Raw genomic sequence first — 19,664 nt, 5'->3', positions numbered from 1 at the left:
ACACAGGAAAAGCCAAGCTAAGACACAGCAGCAAGACTGTCCACATGTCAGGAGCGTCCCCACCAAAACCAGCCAACACTCTGACCCGGGATTTCCAGCCTCTGCAACGGCGAGGAAATAAGCATCCAATGTTGAAGCCACTCTGTCCCCGCAACTGTGTTATGACAGCTCGAGCTCATACGATATGAGAAGAGCCCACGTGGCCTTTCTCCCTGCTTCTCTCCTCAATTATTTTAACTAGATCTCCTTGGAAACTGTGCAGAGGAGGATGAGTCTGCCCTCAGCCCCTCAACCTTGACAGAGGCGGGAGAGATGGGACAGAGCCCACGGGAAGGGAGCAGCACCCCTGGGAATGTTTGCAGGCTCGCCCAAAGATATCATCAACCCTTAAGCCATTTTTCAAAACAAACAAACAAACAAAAAGCAAAACAAAAAAAAAACCACAAGGGAGTTCCCATTGTGGCTCAGTGGGTTAAAAACCCGACTACTATCCGTGAGAATGTGGGTTTGATCCACGGCCCTGCTCAGAGGGTTAAGGATCTGGCATTGCCGTGAGCTGGTGTGTAGGTTGCAGGTGTGGCTCAGATCTCGTGTGGCTGTGGCTGTGGCTGTGGTGCAGGCCGGCAGCTGCAGCTCTGATTCAGTCCCCAGCCTGGGACCCTCCATGTGCCACAGGTGCAGCGCTAAAAAGGAAAGAAAAAACAAAAAAACCACAGCAGCACTAAGAGAGACGCAGGTCCTGTCCGTGTCACATTTTCATATCATGCAGGGAAGCCTTTAAGAGGAGACACGTTTTTCAGAAACAAAGCCGGGGCGAGGATTTCACCCCCTGCGGGGAGGGGGTCTCCATCGAGCCCAGCTCTGCGTACCCCATAGGAAGGTGTCCCCTGCGACCACCTCCAGCAGAGAGGCGTCCTGAAAGGCGGCGAGGAACGCGGCGGCCACCTCCCGGATGTCCAGGTCTGCGATGACCAGCAAGTTGAACTCCACCAGGACGCTGCCGTTGCTGATGCGGGTCACCTCCAGCTGCACCCCACCTGTGTCCAGGTGCTGGCGCATGGAGGCCGGCAAGGAATTCCGCACCTTTAGAGAAATGCGGCTGGTGAGGAGAGCTGCCCGCGGAGAGGAAATGGGGACTCACCTCAAGGGGGCTTCTCCGGGGGTTCCGGCCAGCAGCAGGGCTGGCCTTGGCCAAGAGGTCAAGGCCACAGGTCCCTGCTATCTGATGAGGCCCCAGGCCCAGCACAAATGCCAGTGGCTTGAGACACTGAGTCAACAACCAGGGTCAGCATGGGGCCAGGTGCCAATGCCCTGCCCTGAGGGGCTTGTAACACGGGCATGGGCACACAGCAGCATCTAAAATCTGCTGCTCTTTCTGAATTATAGTTTTGCCCAGATAGATGCCCAGGAGAGGGACTCCTGGATCATATGGTAGTTCTGTATTTCATTTTTGGAGGGACTTCCGTACTGTTTTCCATAGAGGTTGCACCAATATATATTCCCACCAATGGTGCAGGAGGGTTCCCTTTTCTCCACACCCTCTCCAGCATTTGTTATTTGTAGACTTATTAATGGCTATTCTGACCAGTGTGAGGTGGTACAAAACTATAATTCAGAAAGATTCCTGCACCTGTATGTTCATAGCAGCACTATTCACAGTAGCTGGAATACTACTCACATGGAAACAACCTAAATGTCCATCAATGTATGAATGGATTAAGAAGATGTGGTCTATATACACAATGGAATACTATTCAGCCACCAAAAAGAACAAAATAATGCCATTTGCAGTAAAGTGGAAACGACTAGAGATTCTCATACTAAGTGAAGGAAGTCAGAAAGAGAAAGACCAAGCTCATATGATATCACTTCCATGTGGAATCTAAACTATGGCACAAAGAAACTTATCTACAAAACAGAAACAGACTCAGACCTAGAGAGCAGACTTGTGGTTGCCAAGGGGGGAGAGGAGAAGGAGCAGGATGGACGGGGAGTTTGGGGTTAGTGGATGCAAACTATTCCATGTAGAACGGATGAGCCGGGAGGTCCTGCTGGACAGCACGGGGAACTCCATCCAGTCTCTTGGGACAGAACTTGATGGAAGATAATGTGAGAAAAAGAATATGACCCATGATTTGGGTCATGTTGCTGTACAGCAGAAATTGACACAACACTGTAAATCAACTATAGTTTAATAATAATAAAAAAAATCTGCCGTGGAAGGCGGGCTGTGCCAGTGGCCATAGGGAGGGCTGTAGGGAGGGCAGCACCACCCCGGCTTCGTCTTTTCTAGAGCAGGCCTTATGAGCCTCATACCGCAAAAGGCTTTCCCTGCCTTCCTTCCTCCGGCCTTTCGGAAAACTGCTTCCCTGTGAGCATCCTTGTGGGACAGGCAGCTCCCGCCTCTAAAAGCCTGGTTTATTAGTCTGTCACTGTGGACGGGGCCCGATATCACACACTACACTATTTCATTGTAGCCCATTACGCTCGAATTGCCCAGAAAGGTGCCCAATCTTAAGGGCCTGAGGTGGCCCATGGAACGTGGATCTGCTACAGAGGAGCCCACCCCCGCCGTTGGCCCTCACAGAGAAAACCTTGTCTGCATCTGAACTGCAGGACGTTTGGCAGCTCAGGACACAGGCTCGTACATGCTCAGCCTTGGGACAGCCAGTGGGAGCAAGCCTGTGGTCACCCGTCAGAGGCCGCAGGTGCCCAGGAGACCCCAGAGCTGCTGCAGTCACATGGCCGCCATCACTGTCACCGGAAGGGTTGGGCTTCTCTCTGTCTCTGGGTGTCTCTCTCTCTCTGGCATTTTTGGAGAGGGATCCATCAGAGGCTTGAAGGAGCATCATGTCTGGCTGTATCTCAAGCCAGACTCAAAGCAAAGTTCCAGGCCCCTCGCTAGGAAGTGACGAAGAAAAGGGTGACACGTGAACCCGCAACCTCTCCAAATGTGTCCCAGTACCCTACACTGGTGCTAAATTGCACAGTTCTTTGCTATCCGGAAATCCTAGACAGACAAAAACTGTTCCCCACGCCCGCCAACAGACAAAAGATGAAATGTTTTAGAAAGGAAAGATGAGTGAAGGAACTTGGAGTGGCAGAGAAGCTGCCTCCTGTGATTGCTAGCACTACGTGATGTCACAGCGATGTCACTTAATGTGACATGCAACTACCATTTAACCTAAAGAAGACAGTGATACCCACATGAGTCAAACTATTCAAACTAACGACCTTGAATCCATGCACTGGACCAGGAGCTAGGGGCCTCACGATAAATAAGGCAGGGTCCCAGGTTCTGAGGAGCTGCCATGGGACAGTTCCAGGAGCAGCAATGGAACCGTCCCATCATTTTATCCAGCAGCAATGCTGATGAGGTTGAGCCGAATCCCCAGCATTGCTGAGGTGCTATCTGTTACTCCACCAATAGATGGCGCTGCCAAGCTCTCTCTGGTCTGTCCGAAACTCCCCGAACAGGGAAAGGATAAAGTGCATGAGAAGGACCCTAGATTACGACAAACGCATTCTCTGCTCATCGAAGAGCAAACTAGCCACCAGCAAGAGGAATATTGAGATTGCTACCCTCACTAAATTGCAGCAATATACCATCCCAAAGAATGCCAGTAGGATGGCAGAGGGCACTGCAAGAAAGAGTAAGAAAGGAGTTCCTGCTGTGGCTCAGCAGAAACGACTCTGACTAGCATCCATGAGGACGCAGGTTCAATCCCCGGCCTCATTCAGTGGGTTAGGGATCCAGCGTTGCCATGAGCTGTGGTGTAGGTTGCAGGCGTGGCTCGGATCCCACATTGCTGTGGCCGTGGTGTAGGTCAGCAGCTATAGCTCCAATTCGACCCCTAGCCTGGGAACCTCGATAGGCTGCAGTGCAGCCCTAAAAAAAGACCAAAAAAAAGGGTAGGAAAAAGAATTTCTTTTCTTTTCTTTCTTTTTTTTTTTTTTTTTTTTTTTTTTGCTATTTCCTGGGCCACTCCTTTGCAACGGTGAGAACATGCTGGAATTAGATGATGGTGATGGTCACGCGATTGTGTAAACACAGTCTGCACCACCGACTCCTGCCCTTTAAAGTACGAGTTCTAGGGTGTGTGATGGAGGCCCCAATTTTAAATCTTTTTTTTTTTTTCCTTTTTAAGGCAGGGGCGGGGGCACCGCCATCTGCTCCGTGGGGTCCCAGATGAATAGTGAGGCTTCACCGACCAGGAAACATGCGAGGCAAGCATGCAGCAGAGGAAAGGGTGTGTCTCCCCACTGCTGGCGTGTCCTTTAGTGGCAGAACACACACGCACCACACTACAGCTGAAGTGCCAGCTTCCCTTGGAAAGGAGAGCCCCGTGGCACCTTCAGGTCTGGAGGCAGGGTGGCTGCAACTGGGATGCTACCACCTCCCTCCTCTTCATCCCAGGAGAAAATAAGGACCAATTCCACCCACTTACCGTCCTAAGGAACAGCTCTAGGAAGGCCCGGTACTCCTTGCTGCTTGCGTTACGGAAGGATTCTAAATACCTGACGTTCGCTATTCTGACTTTTCCACTGAGCTTCTGGGCGGCTGCAGGGTGCAGAATAAACACGTTTGGGACGGGATCAGGTAAGACATCATCATCTCTTTTCTTTTCATTTTTTATCTTTTTGCCTTTTCTGGGGCCACTCCCGCAGCATGTGGAGGTTCCTAGGCTAGGGGTCTAATCAGAGCTGCAGCCACCAGCCTATGCCAGAGCCACAGCAACGCAGGATCCGAGCTGCATCTGTGACCTACACCACAGCTCACGGCAACACCGGGTCCTTAACCCACTGAGTGAGGCCAGGGATCGAACCTGCAACCTCATGGTTCCTAGTCGGATTCGTTAACCACTGAGCCACGACGGGAACTCCCATCATCTCTATCTTAATGGCGTATTTTCATGTCACCCAGGAAGAGCACCAAGCTGAGACTGACCTGCCCTCTGTAAAGAAGGACCAGCACCCGATATGCAGATACAGCCCACCAGCTCCAGAGCACGCTGGGGCAAAGCCTGGCACTGAGGGAGAGAGACCCTTCCAGAAGACGCAGAACCAGCTCAGCCCCTACAACTCTTTCCTGCCTCCCTGGGCCACCACCTGTGCACAGGTGTCCCCGCAGATGGCCAGCAAGCTGGGACAAGTTTCAGAGTGAAAGGAGGCGCTGCTGGGCCATGAGGGGGTGTGTGCCAGCTGTGTACACAGACTCGGGGGGGACGCATAAAGAATCCCCGCGCCCAGGGGTCCCAGACAGCCAGCCCTTCCTGCCCCACCGCCGCAGCCCTGCCTCTGTGCGGACCAGGCCGTCCCTGCTCCCTCGCGCCGTCTGTTCCATCTGAATCATCTCCCTCTGAGTAGGGCTTCCAGGAGTGCGCGGCCCGGGAGCATGGCCCAGCCACATGCTGGGTCCCCCAGGGCAGCCGTCTCAGTTCTCGTTCAGAGCTTCGCCAGGTGCTATGTGCGGGGCGTTCCGTGAGGGGGGACCAGGTTCCCCTGTCCGGGGCTGAGAGTCTCTCCCCAGGAGCTTGCTGCCCAGGCATACGACAGACCACACAGCTGTCTCACTACGCACTCCTGGATGAACCCCGAGCCCCACGTCCTCAGGATCGTGGCTGTCCCTGGACCTGAGGGTCACCCTCCAGATGCAGGACACCTGAGCATGTGACCTGACCTGAAGGCCATCGGGAGCAGGATGGGCACACAGGTGAGGGCAGGAGCAGGATGGGCACACAGGTGAGAGCAAATATGGACTCGTCTCAGGCAGGGGTCACATGCCCGTGGGCAGCTCCTCTCACCAGGCTCAGGCGAGACCTTCAGAGCCCAGATTTACACCAAAAGCCCGGCACCAGCTCTCCTCAGGGCTGCCCTGCCTGGCTGTCTGGCCAGCGGTGACCGTCCCTTCTCCGGCTTGTCATGAACTTGCATGGGGCGTCATCACCCATCACCTCCTCTCTGATTTCCCAGTCCGCAGCCAATCCATACTGGAAAGTGCATCAACGAAAGTCCTGAGCTTTTCTGACTGTACCCCAATAGGTGGTCTTAGGCATCTCCCAGGGGTGTGCACCCCATCTCAGAGACCAATGCTACCCACTCTTGGAGGGCTGCCCGAGCTTTGGGGAGCCACCTGCAACATCAGCTTGCCCGTGGCTGTCCAGGTAAGTTAGTTATTCAAGAAAAGATGTGGTGACAAATGCTAAGGAGGAGAAGAGAGGAATTTTATCTGAACATGTAACTCTCAACAAGGATTGGCCCCGCCTCATCAGAGTCTGCGTCTGACCTGCTCGATTCTATTCCCTCGCTTTTGCTCCGCAGCCCCAGGCTCTGGGGGCCCCTCATCCTTCCTGAAAGCCAAGTCCAGGTCCCCTAGGAGGGAGGACGCTCAGAGGGAATGAATAGACCAGCACCGCACCTGTTTCCCTGCCTCATACCCCTGAGGACACAGGTGAGCAAGCGACGGCCGCCTCTGCAGAGTCCAGAGCGCTTTGCAATGCAGCCTCTTTGCCCCACCTGCCCAACACCTGTCCCTGAAATAAGCCCCCTCCTGTGTGGCCGTCACACGGCAGCTGTGTGTGAGGTGAGATAGATGTTCCTACACCAAGGGACAGAAATCTAGTGTCCACAAAAGAGTGTGGCTGTTTAACCTGTAACCCACCGAAAATCGTTTTCCCGCTTTCCCTCCTTTAAAAACCGGTGCTGTGGGAGTTCCTGTTGTGACTCAGCAGATTAAGACCGCAACGAGTATCCATGAGGCCACAGGTTCGATCCTTGGCCTTGCTCAGTGGGTTAGGGATCCGGTGTGGCCATGAGCCGTGGTGTAGCTTATAGATGTGGCTCGGATCCTGCGGTGCTGTGGCTGTGGTGGAGGCCGGCGGCTGCAGCTCCGATTCAACCCCTAACCTGGGAATCTCCCTATGCTGCAGGTGCAGCCCTAAAAAAAAAGAGAGAACCAATGGCAATAGCATTTCTGAAGCCCGTTACCTGTCCTCACTTTCAGGTGCGCTCGGGCCGTTTCTTTCCCACATGCTTGGGCCACAATCTCCACCCGGTGCAAGATGCCAGGCTCCAGGCCCGACAGCACCAGGCTTGCGTCCCGAGTCTCCAGGTTCACGGTGGGGCCCTGAGCAGAAGTCAGGGTGAGCTGGAATGTGGGGCGTGGGGTGAGATCCGCCGTCCATGCCACATGAAAGCCTGTGCTGGTAACGTTGGAGACGATGACCCTTCTGATGCGGACAGGAGCTGGGAAGTGGAAACAAATGCCTCTGTTAAAATCAGTCCAGGGGCTCCCACGGTGGAGCAATGGAATCACAGCATCTCTGTGGCGCCAGGATGCAGATTCAATCCCAGGCCCAGCACAGTGGGTTAAAGGACCTGCTGCCGCCTGTAGCTGTGCTGTGGGCTGCAGCTGTGGCTAAGATCTGATCTCCAGCCCGGGAACTCTACATGCCAAGGGACAGCCAATAAATAAAATGGAATGGAATGGAATAGAATAGAATAGAAAAAATAAAATAAAATATAAAATAAAATAAAATAAATCCAACACTCTGAGGAGATGAAAGAAGCTTCGCCTCTCCACGCAGGGACACAAGAGTCAAGTTCCCTGGCTGCTGGCTGCACACGTGGGTGAAGCGTCCCTGGACGGCCCCCGCGCCCTGGAGTCCAGGGACGGACCTCCTGCCCCTCAGGTTTGCTCCGTGTCCACCCTGACGTCCTGGTGAGACCTCCTGAAACAAAGTTTGCTGGAGCTGGTTCTGGGTAAACTTTACGAGGGCTCAGCGGGACAGCCATTGCTGGCTCTAGATGGTTCCCACAGGGGTTTAGACGGGCTTCAGAGTTTAGTCTCAGATCCCGCTCTGTTCAGCAGGGGAAATGCATCGATGGCGCTGCCTTTACCATCTGGCCCATTGGGATGCAATCCAGGGCCGGGCTAGCTGGGTGAGCTCACCCGGGTGCCAGCACAGCCAGGCCCGTTTCCTCCGCAGAGCGGCCACCTGTCTCCTGGGGTATCTTCAGGGGTCTTGACGAGGCCCCCTGCAATAATGGGTGATGGGGGACAGCCAGGGGTCAGCACCTCTGGGGGTGCAGAACTGTTGGGGACCCAAGAATGCCGGGGGATGTGCCCCCGTACCCCCTGCGCTTAATTCAACATGTGCCGGACTTGCTGCTCCAGCTGTTGGCCATGGGGAGGCTTAGGAAGGGGGAGGAGGGGCTGGAGGACAAGGGGGGAGAGCGAGTTCTCTTCCTAACGAGACAGGGAGCTGGCGGCCGAGGGGCAGGGCTGCGCTGCACCAGGCTTGTCCGCTGTGCAGAGAGAGCCCGCCTCGGTGCTGCCCGATGGCCTGGACTGCACCACTGTGTGCCTGCCTTTGCCCACGGGAACTCGCACCGCATGTGGCTCCACACGGCTCCCTGGGGGCACCATTCCTGCCACTCACCGCAGGCGGGGGTCTTCAGAGGCTCGGGGGTGGGGGCCGAGGGCAGGTCCTGAGACGTGGCTCCAGGGTCCAAGGTCAGTGGCCACGTTGGGTCCAGAGGTGCTGGCAGTGTGTCCCTCGTGGGGAGGCTGACTTGCCACTCGATGTGGCCTGTGGGACCCTCGGTAGGTATGGGCCAGAAGGGAGGCTCCACGGTGGAGTCTGGAGGCAACATCCCAGGAGGGCCCGGCAGGCTGTCTGTGGCCCCGGGAGCCCTGGGGGAGAAGGCGGTGCCCGCCACCCCACTGGCCGTCCCCTGGCCAGCCCCCAGGCCTGGGGCCACACTGGGCACTTCTTCCTCCACGCCTTGCCCCGTGCTTTCACTGCCGTGGCCAGCCATGCTGCTGACCCCTCTCCTGGGTGGGGGCCCTGGGGTCCAGGCCTGGCCTGCTGCAGGGGTGCCCCATGGGTGTCCAGGGCTGGGGGACAGGGCAACAGTCTCCAAGCCAACAGCTGCTGTTTCCGTGCCAGGAGCTGGGGCTACAACCCCTGTCGCTGGAGACAGCACACCTCCCGGGGGACTCACTGCATCACCTGCCGAGACACATCCTCTCTCAGGCGGGGAGTCTGCTCCAGACACAATTGAGTAAGAGCCCCCCCAGATGCCACCTACATGAGCTGCCAGCTGACCCCAAGTACTTGGGGACCCACCCAGAGGGTGCTTAAGAATGTCTAATGGGGACAAACAGGTGGTCTCTCAAGAGTGCTCTCGGAAGGCCACAGGGCCTTTCCTTGGGGTCAGTGAGGACGCCGAGACCCCGAGGGCAGGGGTCCAGCTGGGTGGCTGCAGAACCAGGACAGAAACCCAGGTCTTGGTTCTTGCAGGCCTCAGACAGAACTGCCAGGTTTGGGGGAACTTGGGGCAACTTTCCCCCAATGTGTGCTCAGCATGGGGCTCCGTGCTTTTGTTACACGTGTAAAAGCAGGGGAGGGGAGAAGTGGTGTGGACCCCAGACTTAGCAAGCAGGACAGTACACATAGTTGCTAAGGACCAGAAGCACCGTCCCCAGGGAACGGGTCTCTGCGGCTTCTTCCAGCGAGAAGCCTCAGCAGGGATGGCAAACGGGCAGCCGAGCGCCTATGCTGCCCACCCTGCGTCCAGAGCAGACACTGCGAGTCGATCACAGCATTGTAAGGCTGTATACGGCCTCGTCCTGCTTCTCAGCCCAGCACTCCAGGAAGCCCCGACCAGTCGGTCAGAACCTGCCCTCCAGAAACGTGGGGCCGAGATGTGCCAAGAATGGGGCTCAGAAGCCCCACCTCCAGGCCTTCTCCAAGCTCACCTAGGCTCCTACACCCAGGGAGGGACCCCCACTTCCGGGGTTTCATCTTGACCTTCTAAGACCCTTTCACTCATAAAATTAATTTAAAGTCATACTTTAAAACTGCATTAGTATAAAGACGGGATTCAGAATTGATATTTGCTGTTATGATATAAATTTCTTTCTTTTGGTCTGAAAAGCAATTAAATTGTTCTCGGGGACCTCCAAGAGCACGACAGGGCAGGGGGTGCCAGGCCCTGTGCCCACCCTGCTTGACAGAGAAGTGGGCCCTGCTCCACCCCAGGTCCCCGGGAGGGGGCGCACCATCGCAGGCCCGGCCGGGTCTGGAGGGGTTGGCGTCCCTGGCCGTCCAGCACCGGCAGGTGTACGAGCCCTCGAGGTTGATGCACTGGGCGGCCGGTGAGCAGTCGTGCTCCAAGCTGTCCGCACACTCGTCCCAGTCTGTGGGGCGACAAAGACACAGGGCACCGGCACATGAGGAAGCAGCCAGACGCTGCTCAGAGGACAGAGCAGCGACAGGGCCAGGTTCTTCCTGATCGCCTTTGCAGCAAACATCCAAAGGGACCGGGCAGGGCTTCGGTGAGGCCCTTGGTGTCCAGCACCTGCGGGAAGTGGGGAGGGGGCCTGCACAGAGCCCTCCTGGAAGCTTCTACCTGACCCGCAGCGACAAGCTCAGGGCCCGCCTGTGCCCGCCTCCAGCCAGGGCGGGGGGGGGGGGGTCTGGGGACGGAGATTAGGGAACGCTGGTCCCTTAGGAGGTATTAGCACCCCTGGGTGTGACTATACTCCCCTGTTGTTATTCTTTGTCCCTAGCTTGCTTTCACTTCTCTCCCCTAACTTTTAGCATCTCAAAAAAGCAGCTGAAAAATAACCGAGCCGGGAGCTGTCCAGCTAAACATGGACTTTCCGGGCCATGGATGGGCACGGGCCTTGAACACCCCCTCCCCCGGTCCAGGAAATGACTGTAAGAGACCCACAGACCCCGTGCCACCGGGAAGCCCTGATCCCTCGGAGGCGGGCAAGCAAGGCTGCTCGACGACCTCCCCATCCCAGCACCTTCCCGAAGAGCCCCCGTCCTTCCTCTCATCACACAACCCAGCCCCGCAGCTGCTGATGGGCGGGCAGCCAGGACCAGCTTTCGGCCAAACTGGGGCAAAACTCATGAGAACATCATCCCTCCACCTTCTCCTGCTCTCTCCACCCGCCTTCTGGGCCCCCTGGTCACCGCACCCCCACTCCTGTCCCTGCCCGAGGACAGAATCGGATGGTCTGGTGCATTTTGATATACGACGATCAATAGCACGCTGTATGCAATAAGCAGGATAAAACCTTAAGGGATCAAAACTCGAGCTGGGTTTCGGGCTGGGAGGAGTCGGGCCCGGGGGCCAGTCTTCCCACAGCCCTGGAAACCCATCCTTCAGCCTGGGTCTGGCTCTGTGGGTCACTGCCTGTCCTACCCCCGCCCCAGGGAGCAGGCGGCTCTTCGAATTGTCGCTTTGAGCTGCAGAGGAAGCTGGAGCACCTCGAAGGTCTGAGGGTCCCTGGGTGGGGTGGCCACGAGCCCCTCCATGTGTGTTGCCTGAGAGCCACAGGCGGAGTTCCCGAGCCAGGGGAGCCCGATTTGCTGGGCTCCGGGTCAAGACAGGGGACAAGTCTCGTTCTGTGCAGAGAAAACTCTGCAGCCAAGCGCTCAGAGGCCCGTTTTGTGGTTTTCAGTTGTGCTTCATGTGACTGTCACGAAGCAGCTCCCCCGGGACCAGCAGGCTCATCAGCTGATGTAACAGTTACACCCCAGCCCAGCTCTCAGATCCTCCTGGAGCACAGCCGACCCCCAGCCTGCAGGCAGCTCGAGGATGCTGGGGGCTGGAGGCCACAGCTGGAGCCAGGCCAGCCGGGCAGCAGGGCCAGGAGGAAAACGGAGGCCCCAGAAGAGACCTGGGCCCAAAGCACAGAGCATTTACAGGCTATCTTGTGGGGGGGGGTCTCCTCGCCTTCGCTCCCCAGCACACACCCAGGAGCAAGCCCGACTAAGATGCAGACAGCTCGGATCCTGGGTCAAAGCCCGAGGCCTGCCGTCCTCCGGGTTAGAGGCAGGAGGCAGGTCTGCGAGCCCTGAGAGAGGCCAGGTGGCTTTGTGCCTCCTGGGCCACCAGACAAGGACGTGGGTGGACGCCCCGTGCCACACCCGCACTCTGCTCCTGCCAGCCCTGAAGCCAGGATGAGGATATGAACCACCTCCCGGAGGGTGGGCAGCATAGGCAGCGCTGTGACTCCCGGGACAGGGAACCCCCAGGAACGAGTCAGGAGACTCGACTCCCACTGTCCTTGAGACCTGGTGGCTTTCGGAAGCAAGACCTGGCCAGAGCCAGTCCCGGGCCGGCGTCAGGGTCTCACTCGAGGAGGAAGGAGGGCACGGAGACCTGGCTTCCTACTGCAGCACACACAGAAGCCGGGCCCGAGGCAGCGCCCCCCGAGTCTGGAGAGAGCGAGCCCCCCAGCATCCAGGTGGAGGTGACGGTCCCGGCCAGCCTCCTCTGCTCGCGCCCCTTCTCTCCCCACCCACAGGGGCGACAGGAAGGGCCGCTGCATCTGCAAAGCTGTTGGGAGCGTGTGGCCGACTGGAAGCTTCAGGTTAGGCCTGTCCTGGGCCCGCAGGACAAGGCGGCCCCCACCCCCCTACTGTGGTGACCCCAGGCGCCCCCCCCTCACATAGGACATGCCCCTGGCAGAGCCTGGTTTGGTTGACTCGGCACCGAGGGGCCGGGTAGGTGCACGCGGAGGCCTGGTGTCTGCCCTTCGGCAGGTGAGAAGGACGGGGCTTCCTGGGCAAGGGGGCACAGAGGGAAGGGAGGAAGGAGGGGAGGACTGGCCAGGACCCCGGGGACCTTCGGGGCCTGAGAACGCACGCGAGGTATGAAAGTGCATCTGGAGAAGAGGAGCCGGGAAACGTGGGAGGTGCCGTCAGAGGTCCGGGCCTGTGCCAGCTCTTGGCTCACCCCAAGGTGGCCTTTGTCCTCCCCTCCCATCTCCCGGAGGAACACGGGAGGCCCGTCCCAGGCACCACAGTGAATGCGTCAGAGCCGGGACCCCCACCCGCCCTGTGGAGCACCCACTGGACGGGGTGGGCAGGGGCGTGCCCCCCAGGGGAGGACCAGGACCTGTGGCCCCCAGTGAGCGGGGGATGGGCGAGGGGAGAAGATGAGGTCATGACCACGGGACGGCCCTGCTGCTGAGACGAGCTCCCAGATCACCCAGGGGGCTTGGCTGCGCCAGCAGCGCTGTTTCTATGGGAGCCTCAGGGGAGGGGAGCTCTCTGTGCTGCAGTCTGTTGCTAGTTTGCAGACTGGCAAGGAATGCATGCTTCCAGTACCTGGGCTGCGGGAGTGGGGGGGGGGGGGGTGGCGCTGGCGGGACGTCAGGGGCAGGGGGAGAACGGCCCTCCCACATGCAGGCTCCAGCCTCCCCAGGTGGGACTGTCCCTCGGGCTCTGGGGTCAGAAGCCAGCAGGTCGGCGGACTCTGCAGGCAGAGCAGCCTCCTTCTCTGCGAAGCGGCCCTGGGAGGCCTTCCCACAGCGACCCCCAGCTCCGGTGTGTGAGGCCCAGAGCTGAGCGTTTGTGAGGGATGCTGCAGGACGAGAGCCTGCTCAGGGCTCCCGACGCTTCTGGAACTTCGGGAGAGGGGCTTAGAAATGACTGGCTGAGAACGGGGGCTGTTAGCAAAGGAAGTGGCCTCTTCTCCCTGTTTGACTTTGCTGAGGCCAACGTCATACCAACGGCCACGCGCCTTCAAGCTGGCTTAAAACAGGGTGCATTCCCTCGAGTTCTAGAGGCGAAGTCCAAAACCAGGGCGTGGGAGGGCTGGGCGCCCTCTGTGGCACTCAGGGAGGGCACTCAGGAAGGGAGGGTCCTTCCTGCCTCTGCTGGCGGCCCCTTGGGGTCCCTGGCCCGGCTGCCTCCAGCATCACGTGGTCTCCTCCATGGGTCCTGTGTCCTTTCTCCTCTAAGGACGCTGTCATCGGCCTTAGGTCCCACCCTGATCCAGGAGGATTCCAGGTCCTTAGTGTCACCTGCAGGGACTCTTCTTCCAAATATGATCACATCTTATCTTTGGGGCCACCATTCAGCACACTGTATCACCTGACAAACATCAACAACCTGCGCCCGGTGCCCGGGCACATGGCTGGGAAGCATCACACATGGTAGGGCTCAGCTGGACCCAAGGGGGCTCAGATCTGTCCAAGGGGGGCGCCCACTGAGGGTCTGCTCAGCACTTAGCCCCCTGAGCCCCAGCAGGCGGGACCTCCAGGTGAGAGGGCGCTTCCATCTCAGTCCCCGAGGTGGTAAGCGACAGGAGACCCCAGGCCAAGCAGGCAGGTCCTCCCCAGGTGTGACTTCAGGTGTGACACTGCCGTGGCCATCCCTGCATTCTGGGGTTGGTGGTGCTGGACTGAGCTCAAAGGAGATGGCAGAGCTCACTTGGAGACCCGTGCCACTGGGGGGCCAGGGGGACGCCCGCTCCACAGACCGAGCCCAGGCAGGCTCCTCGCCACACAGGAAGCTTCGTCCCTGCATCCGACGGCAGAGCCCCCTGACATGATGGCGCGAGGTCTCTGTCTCTCTCTGGGCGTCTCTGTTTTTCTGTCTTCCTCTCTCTGTCCCCGTCTCTCCCTCACCTCCCCCAGTCTCCTCTGCATCCTTTCTCTGCATCTCCCTCTCCGCCTCTCTCTGTTTCTCTGTCCCCGTCTCTCTCTCATCTCCCCCAGCCTCCCCTGCAGCCTCTGCATCTCTCTCTGTCTCTTCATGTCTGTGTCTCCATCTCATCTCTGACTCTGTCCCCCGCTTCCCCATCCCCCATCTCTCTCTCTCACCCCCTCGCTCCCCGCCCCCGCCTGTCCCTGTCACTCCCGGCTCTTCCCCTGACCTGTGACTTCCTGCCTCAAAGTAACACCGACTAAAATGACGCAGCGCTAAGGAAGCCGACCCCGCGTGAGGGGGTCACACACCGCCAGGTGGTGCTTGGACACAGTAAGCCCCCTTCCCCTCACCCCTCATGCTCCCTCCAGCCCGGGCCCACCCTGGATGGGCTCTGGGTCTGAGGCAGCCAAGAGGCACTTTCCCAGGGAATAAGTGTCCCCAAGCTCCGGGGGTCGCTTCTCCCATGGGGAACCAGATGTGGGTACGGGTGGGCTCGCTGTTTGGGGGTGTCGGCCCTGGACCCCCTCTCCCGAGGAACCCAGGATAAGGACTCCAAGTTCACGAACTTTATCCATCTTTTGGAATAAAGTGGGTGTTGACCAGAAACCCCGCAGCCCGGACTCTGGAGGGTGTGGTGCCGGGTGTGGGGCGAGGACCCACCTTGCACGAGCGTCCCCTGCTGGTCAACCTGGAACACGGTGCTGGCCCACAGAGGCGGAAGCATGGGGGCCAGTGTGGCCACACCCAGCGGGAACTCGGGGTCCCACACGGTCAGCCTGAGCCTCACCACCACGCTCCCCGCCTGGAGAGACACGATCTGCATCCTCAGCCTCCCTCCTCGGTACAGGTCAGAAACTGCCGGCGGGAAGGAGCGGGCAACCTGGCCCAGGGGAGAGAAGGGGCGCTCAGAGGGAGCCGACCTCCTGTCCACGTCTTCCAACCCGTTAAGCGGGGCCACAAATGGAGGGGGCACAGAACCCATGCGTCATGCTCATAACAGGGGGAGGGGCCCAGCCACCAAGCTCTTGGGGCAGCAGAGGCACCCCCCAGCTCAGGGCACCCTGGGACAGCGGACTGGGCCTGAGGGGTCTTTGTGGGGACCCAGAGACCCTGACGGCCAGCTGTCCGCCGTGCCGCCCCAGACGCACGGGCCACCCCGGGTGCCCTGGAACCTGGTGTGAAGGTAACGTGTGTGCGAGGAGAGTGGCTAGCTCGCGGCACTGACTGACGCATTGACGGACTGGCCAAGAGAGACCACGGGGCGCCATCCCATGGCGCTGTCCCCTCTCACTGGTCTTGATCCCCCAGGAAACACAGGCACGGCCAGGTGTTCAGGGCCACCGGTGCCTGAGCAAAGGAGACACCAGCCTGGCCCCACCTCCCTCCACCCCACCTGCACATACGGGCCAAATACTGCTTAAAAGGGCAGAGAATTCTCTCGGGCATTCCCATCGTGGCTCAGCGGTAACACACCCAACTAGGATCCACGAAGACTCGGGTTCAGTCTGGCCTTGCTCAGTGGGTTAAGGATCTGGCATTGCAGTGGCTGTGGGGCAGGCTGGCAGCTGCAGCTCCAGTTCAACCCCTAGCCTGGGACCTTCCATATGCTGCAGGTGTGGCCATTAAAAAAAAAAAAAGATTTAGGAGTTCCTGTCGCGGCGCAGTGGTTAACGAATCCGACTAGGAACCATGAGGTTGCGGGTCCGGTCCCTGCCCTTGCTCAGTGGGTTCACGATCCGGCGTTGCCGTGAGCTGTGGTGTAGGTTGCAGACGCGGCTCGGATCCCCTGTTGCTGTGGCTCTGGCGTAGGCCGGTGGCTACAGCTCCGATTCGACCCCTAGCCTGGGAACCTCCATATGCCGCGGGAGCGGCCCAAGAAATAGCAAAAAAAAAAAAAAAAAGACAAAAAATAAAAATTAAAAAAAAAAAAAGATTTAGACAGTTTGGCCCCAAATCTAGATTAAGTGTCCCGTAAGAGGGGCCTCTTGAGGCATCTCCGTAGATCTGGGCTTGCCCCTCCCCAGCCATGGTGACGGGCGCTTGTCCCACCGCCACATAGGCTGCTCAGGGACAGGCCGCTGGCTCGGGCTCCTGGCTCAGACCCTCGGAAAACTCCCCTCCAGGGCTTTACCTCGTGCAGCAGCTGCCGGGAGAAGCTCTGGAACTCGGGGCTCCCGCGGTCCAGCAGCCTCTCGGTCACGTTGCGGTCCAGGATCCTCACCGTGACTTGGAACGACCGTGCATCTGGGGCAGACGGTGACGCGTGAGAGCCGGAACCCGGCGACACGAGTCACGCACTTTTCTGTCAACATTTTCCAACGTCCCCTACACTTCGGAGGGACGTCATTAGAAAACAGTCCGAAGCCTGAGTCTGAGGTCTGGATGCCAAGTCGGGAGAGATCAGCGGCAGACATGCGCCCTCTGCGCTGGAGGCGAGGAAACTCAATAATCACACGCTTTCAAGGCCAGAGTGGGGGACAAGGGTCACAGCAGGGGAACTGGGGTTCGGCCAGGGCACACAGGGTACGCAGCCCCCCCGCAATGCCTCACATGGCGTGGGTGCTATTTTCCTCAGCTGCTGCCTTCCAGCCAGGCCCCCCAACACCCGGGTGAGTGATTGGTCCCAATTTGCCATGGACTTTCCCGTTCTCCCGGCAAAGGTCCCATCTTTCAGGAGCCTGCCCCGTCGCAGGCAAAATAAAAGGTTTGTCACCCTCAAGGGAAGCGTCCTTTCCTTTGGACACAAAGAAAAGCTGGAAAAGCCTGCAACGGGATGTGGGAGCCTGTCTTTTTGGTGACGGAGAATGAAACTCACACCCATAACTACATTTTAACAAGGAAGAGAGAAAGAGAGAGAAGGCAGGGAGGGAGAGAGGAAGAAAGAAAAGAAAGAAGGAAAGAGAGACAGAGGGAGGGAGGGAGGGAAGGAAGGAAGAGAGAAACTAACTCATATCCACGCTCCCCCTGCAGTCATGATCTAACTTCTTCGTCCTTTTTTTTTTTTGTCTTTTTGTCTTTTCTAGGGCCGCTCCCACTAGAGAGTCGAATTGGAGCTGTTGCTATCGGCCTACACCAGAGCCACAGCAACACGGGATCCAAGCCACATCTGCAACCTACACCACAGCTCACGGCAACGCCGGATCCTTCACCCACTGAGCAAGGCCAGGGATCGAACCCACAACCTCATGGTTCCTAGTCGGATTCGTTAACCACTGAGCCATGACGGGAAGTCCTCATGATCTAACTTCTAATGACCTAAAGGCTGCTCACACTTGGCCCCCACCCTGACTCTCCACCAACCAGCCAGCCTTGGGCCAAGGCAGAGCTCATGCCCACGCCACTTAAGGCCCAGAAATGTCACCAGCGTTGCACAGTGTACACAGGTGGACCCATCTCAACCGGAGCTTTCGTGCAGTGATTTCTGTTTTCTGCTTGCTCTGAATCCCCAGGCTAGGGCGCCCGCCTGCTCTGGCCTCCAGACCAGACTTTCTTGGAGTTCCACTGTCCCCACCCCACCGCACGCTTCTGCATCCAGAGGCCAGCCTAGGCAGGAACTCCCAACCCCTCCCCCGGGCTGTACCACACTGGGGCCTACACCACCCCGGGGACTGCCACGTCCAGGCAGAGGCGTGATAGAGTCATGAGGCAGAACCAGGTGGGCCAAGCCAGCTGCCTTCAGGGCACTGGAATTCCCAATTCATGCTGGTTGTGTTTGGGGAAAAACGTTTGTTCAGGCTGCAATGCGGCAGGGCACTGTGTTAGCTTTGCGAGTACACGGCGTGGGAAATGAGGTGTGTGTCATGAGGATTTTACAGGATGCCCAGCTTTCGGGTCGCGGGAAGTCATACAGACTCAGCCGTTTGGAATTAAGAATGGCCAAAGAGGAGTTCCCGTCGTGGCGCAGTGGTTAACGAATCCGACCAGGAACCATGAGGTTGCGGGTTCGGTCCCTGCCCTTGCTCAGTGGGTTAACAATCCGGCGTTGCCGTGAGCTGTGGTGTAGGTTGCAGATGCGGCTCGGATCCCGCATTGCTGCGGCTCTGGTGTAGGCCGGGGGCTACAGCTCCGATTCGACCCCTAGCCTGGGAACCTCCATATGCCGCGGAAGCGGCCCAAAGAAATAGCAAAAAGACAAAAAAAAAAAAAAGAATGGCCAAAGAAGAGTTCCCATTGTGGCTCAGTGGGTTAAGAATCCAACTGGTATCCATGAGGATGCAGGTTCGATCCCCAGCCTTTCTCTGTGAGTTAAGGATTCAGCATGGCTGTGGCATGGGCCAGCAGCCGCAGCTTAGATTTGATGCCTAGCCTGGCAACTTCCATATGCTGCAGGGCTGAACAAAAAAAAAAAAAAGGAAAAGAATAAAGAAAAAAAAGAATGGCCGAAGGTCGCTCGAGGCATGTAGCTCTCTGCCCTGTCCTGCCTCACTACACTCTGGGCCTTGCTCTAGCTGATGGCTTTATGGGTCCCTCAAGCCACAGAAAGATGGGCTCCTCAGACTTCTCATCACGCCGGGGGTCAGAGGAGCCCCCAGGCAGGATGAGGGGAGGGGAGCCAGGGGGGCCTTGCAGACCACAGGCACTGCTCCAGGGCTCAGAATGTCCCCGCTTCTGCCTAGAAGCCTGAGGCCACGTCCAAGACCACCCCGCCCACGACCACTCCGCCCTGCTCATCAGAAGCACAATGATTTGAATCACTGGGGCCAACAGGACTGGGCTAGAAAGACAAACTCACTAATGTGGGCTTCAGACGCGTGGCCTTACCGGTCCTGACGGTGAGCGTGTTGGTGACGTTGGCCCCGCACGCCTGGTGGCCGGTCTGCACTCTGTACAGCACGCCGGCCTCCAGCCCGGCCACCTCCAGGCTCGTCCCCCGGGTGCTGGCCATCCTGAACAGCTCCTCGCCCCTGTACACCCGCACCTGGAAAGGGCGGTTCTGGGTGGAATTCAAACTCCAAGACACGTGAAAGCTGCTGCTGGTGACGTTGGCGATCACGTGGTCAGGGACGGGCGGGCAGTCTACGGAGGACACAGGAAATGTCAGAGACGTAACGGAAGCCAGAGTCAACAGGTGCGCCGACGTCAAGCCGAGACGCTCCTGCCCAGGAAACCATCCCCAAAATGAAAAGGCAACCTACAGACCGCGAGAAAATACGTGCAGATCAGAGATCTATCTGATGAGGGGTTAATATCCAAAATACGCATGAA

The 19,664-nt window shown here is 58.2% G+C and overlaps 1 protein-coding gene across 1 annotated transcript in view; it reads right to left on the bottom strand.

Annotated features, from left to right (window-relative positions):
• UMODL1 (uromodulin like 1) overlaps positions 1-19,664 on the bottom strand; it is a 68,992-nt gene that overhangs the window by 19,544 nt on the left and 29,784 nt on the right. Inside the window, exons 7-14 of the mRNA XM_047797106.1 lie at positions 19,221-19,475; positions 16,591-16,703; positions 15,120-15,339; positions 10,067-10,204; positions 8,442-9,014; positions 6,988-7,245; positions 4,449-4,561; positions 870-1,083 (exon numbers count right to left, since the gene is read on the bottom strand). Coding sequence (XP_047653062.1) covers positions 870-1,083; positions 4,449-4,561; positions 6,988-7,245; positions 8,442-9,014; positions 10,067-10,204; positions 15,120-15,339; positions 16,591-16,703; positions 19,221-19,475 — 1,884 coding nt within the window. The remainder of the gene's footprint in view (positions 1-869; positions 1,084-4,448; positions 4,562-6,987; positions 7,246-8,441; positions 9,015-10,066; positions 10,205-15,119; positions 15,340-16,590; positions 16,704-19,220; positions 19,476-19,664) is intronic.

This window comes from Phacochoerus africanus, chromosome 1, assembly GCF_016906955.1.
Source record: "Phacochoerus africanus isolate WHEZ1 chromosome 1, ROS_Pafr_v1, whole genome shotgun sequence".
In the NCBI taxonomy this organism is placed as follows: Eukaryota; Metazoa; Chordata; class Mammalia; order Artiodactyla; family Suidae; genus Phacochoerus; species Phacochoerus africanus.
This window is presented reverse-complemented; position numbering and strand designations above follow the sequence as displayed.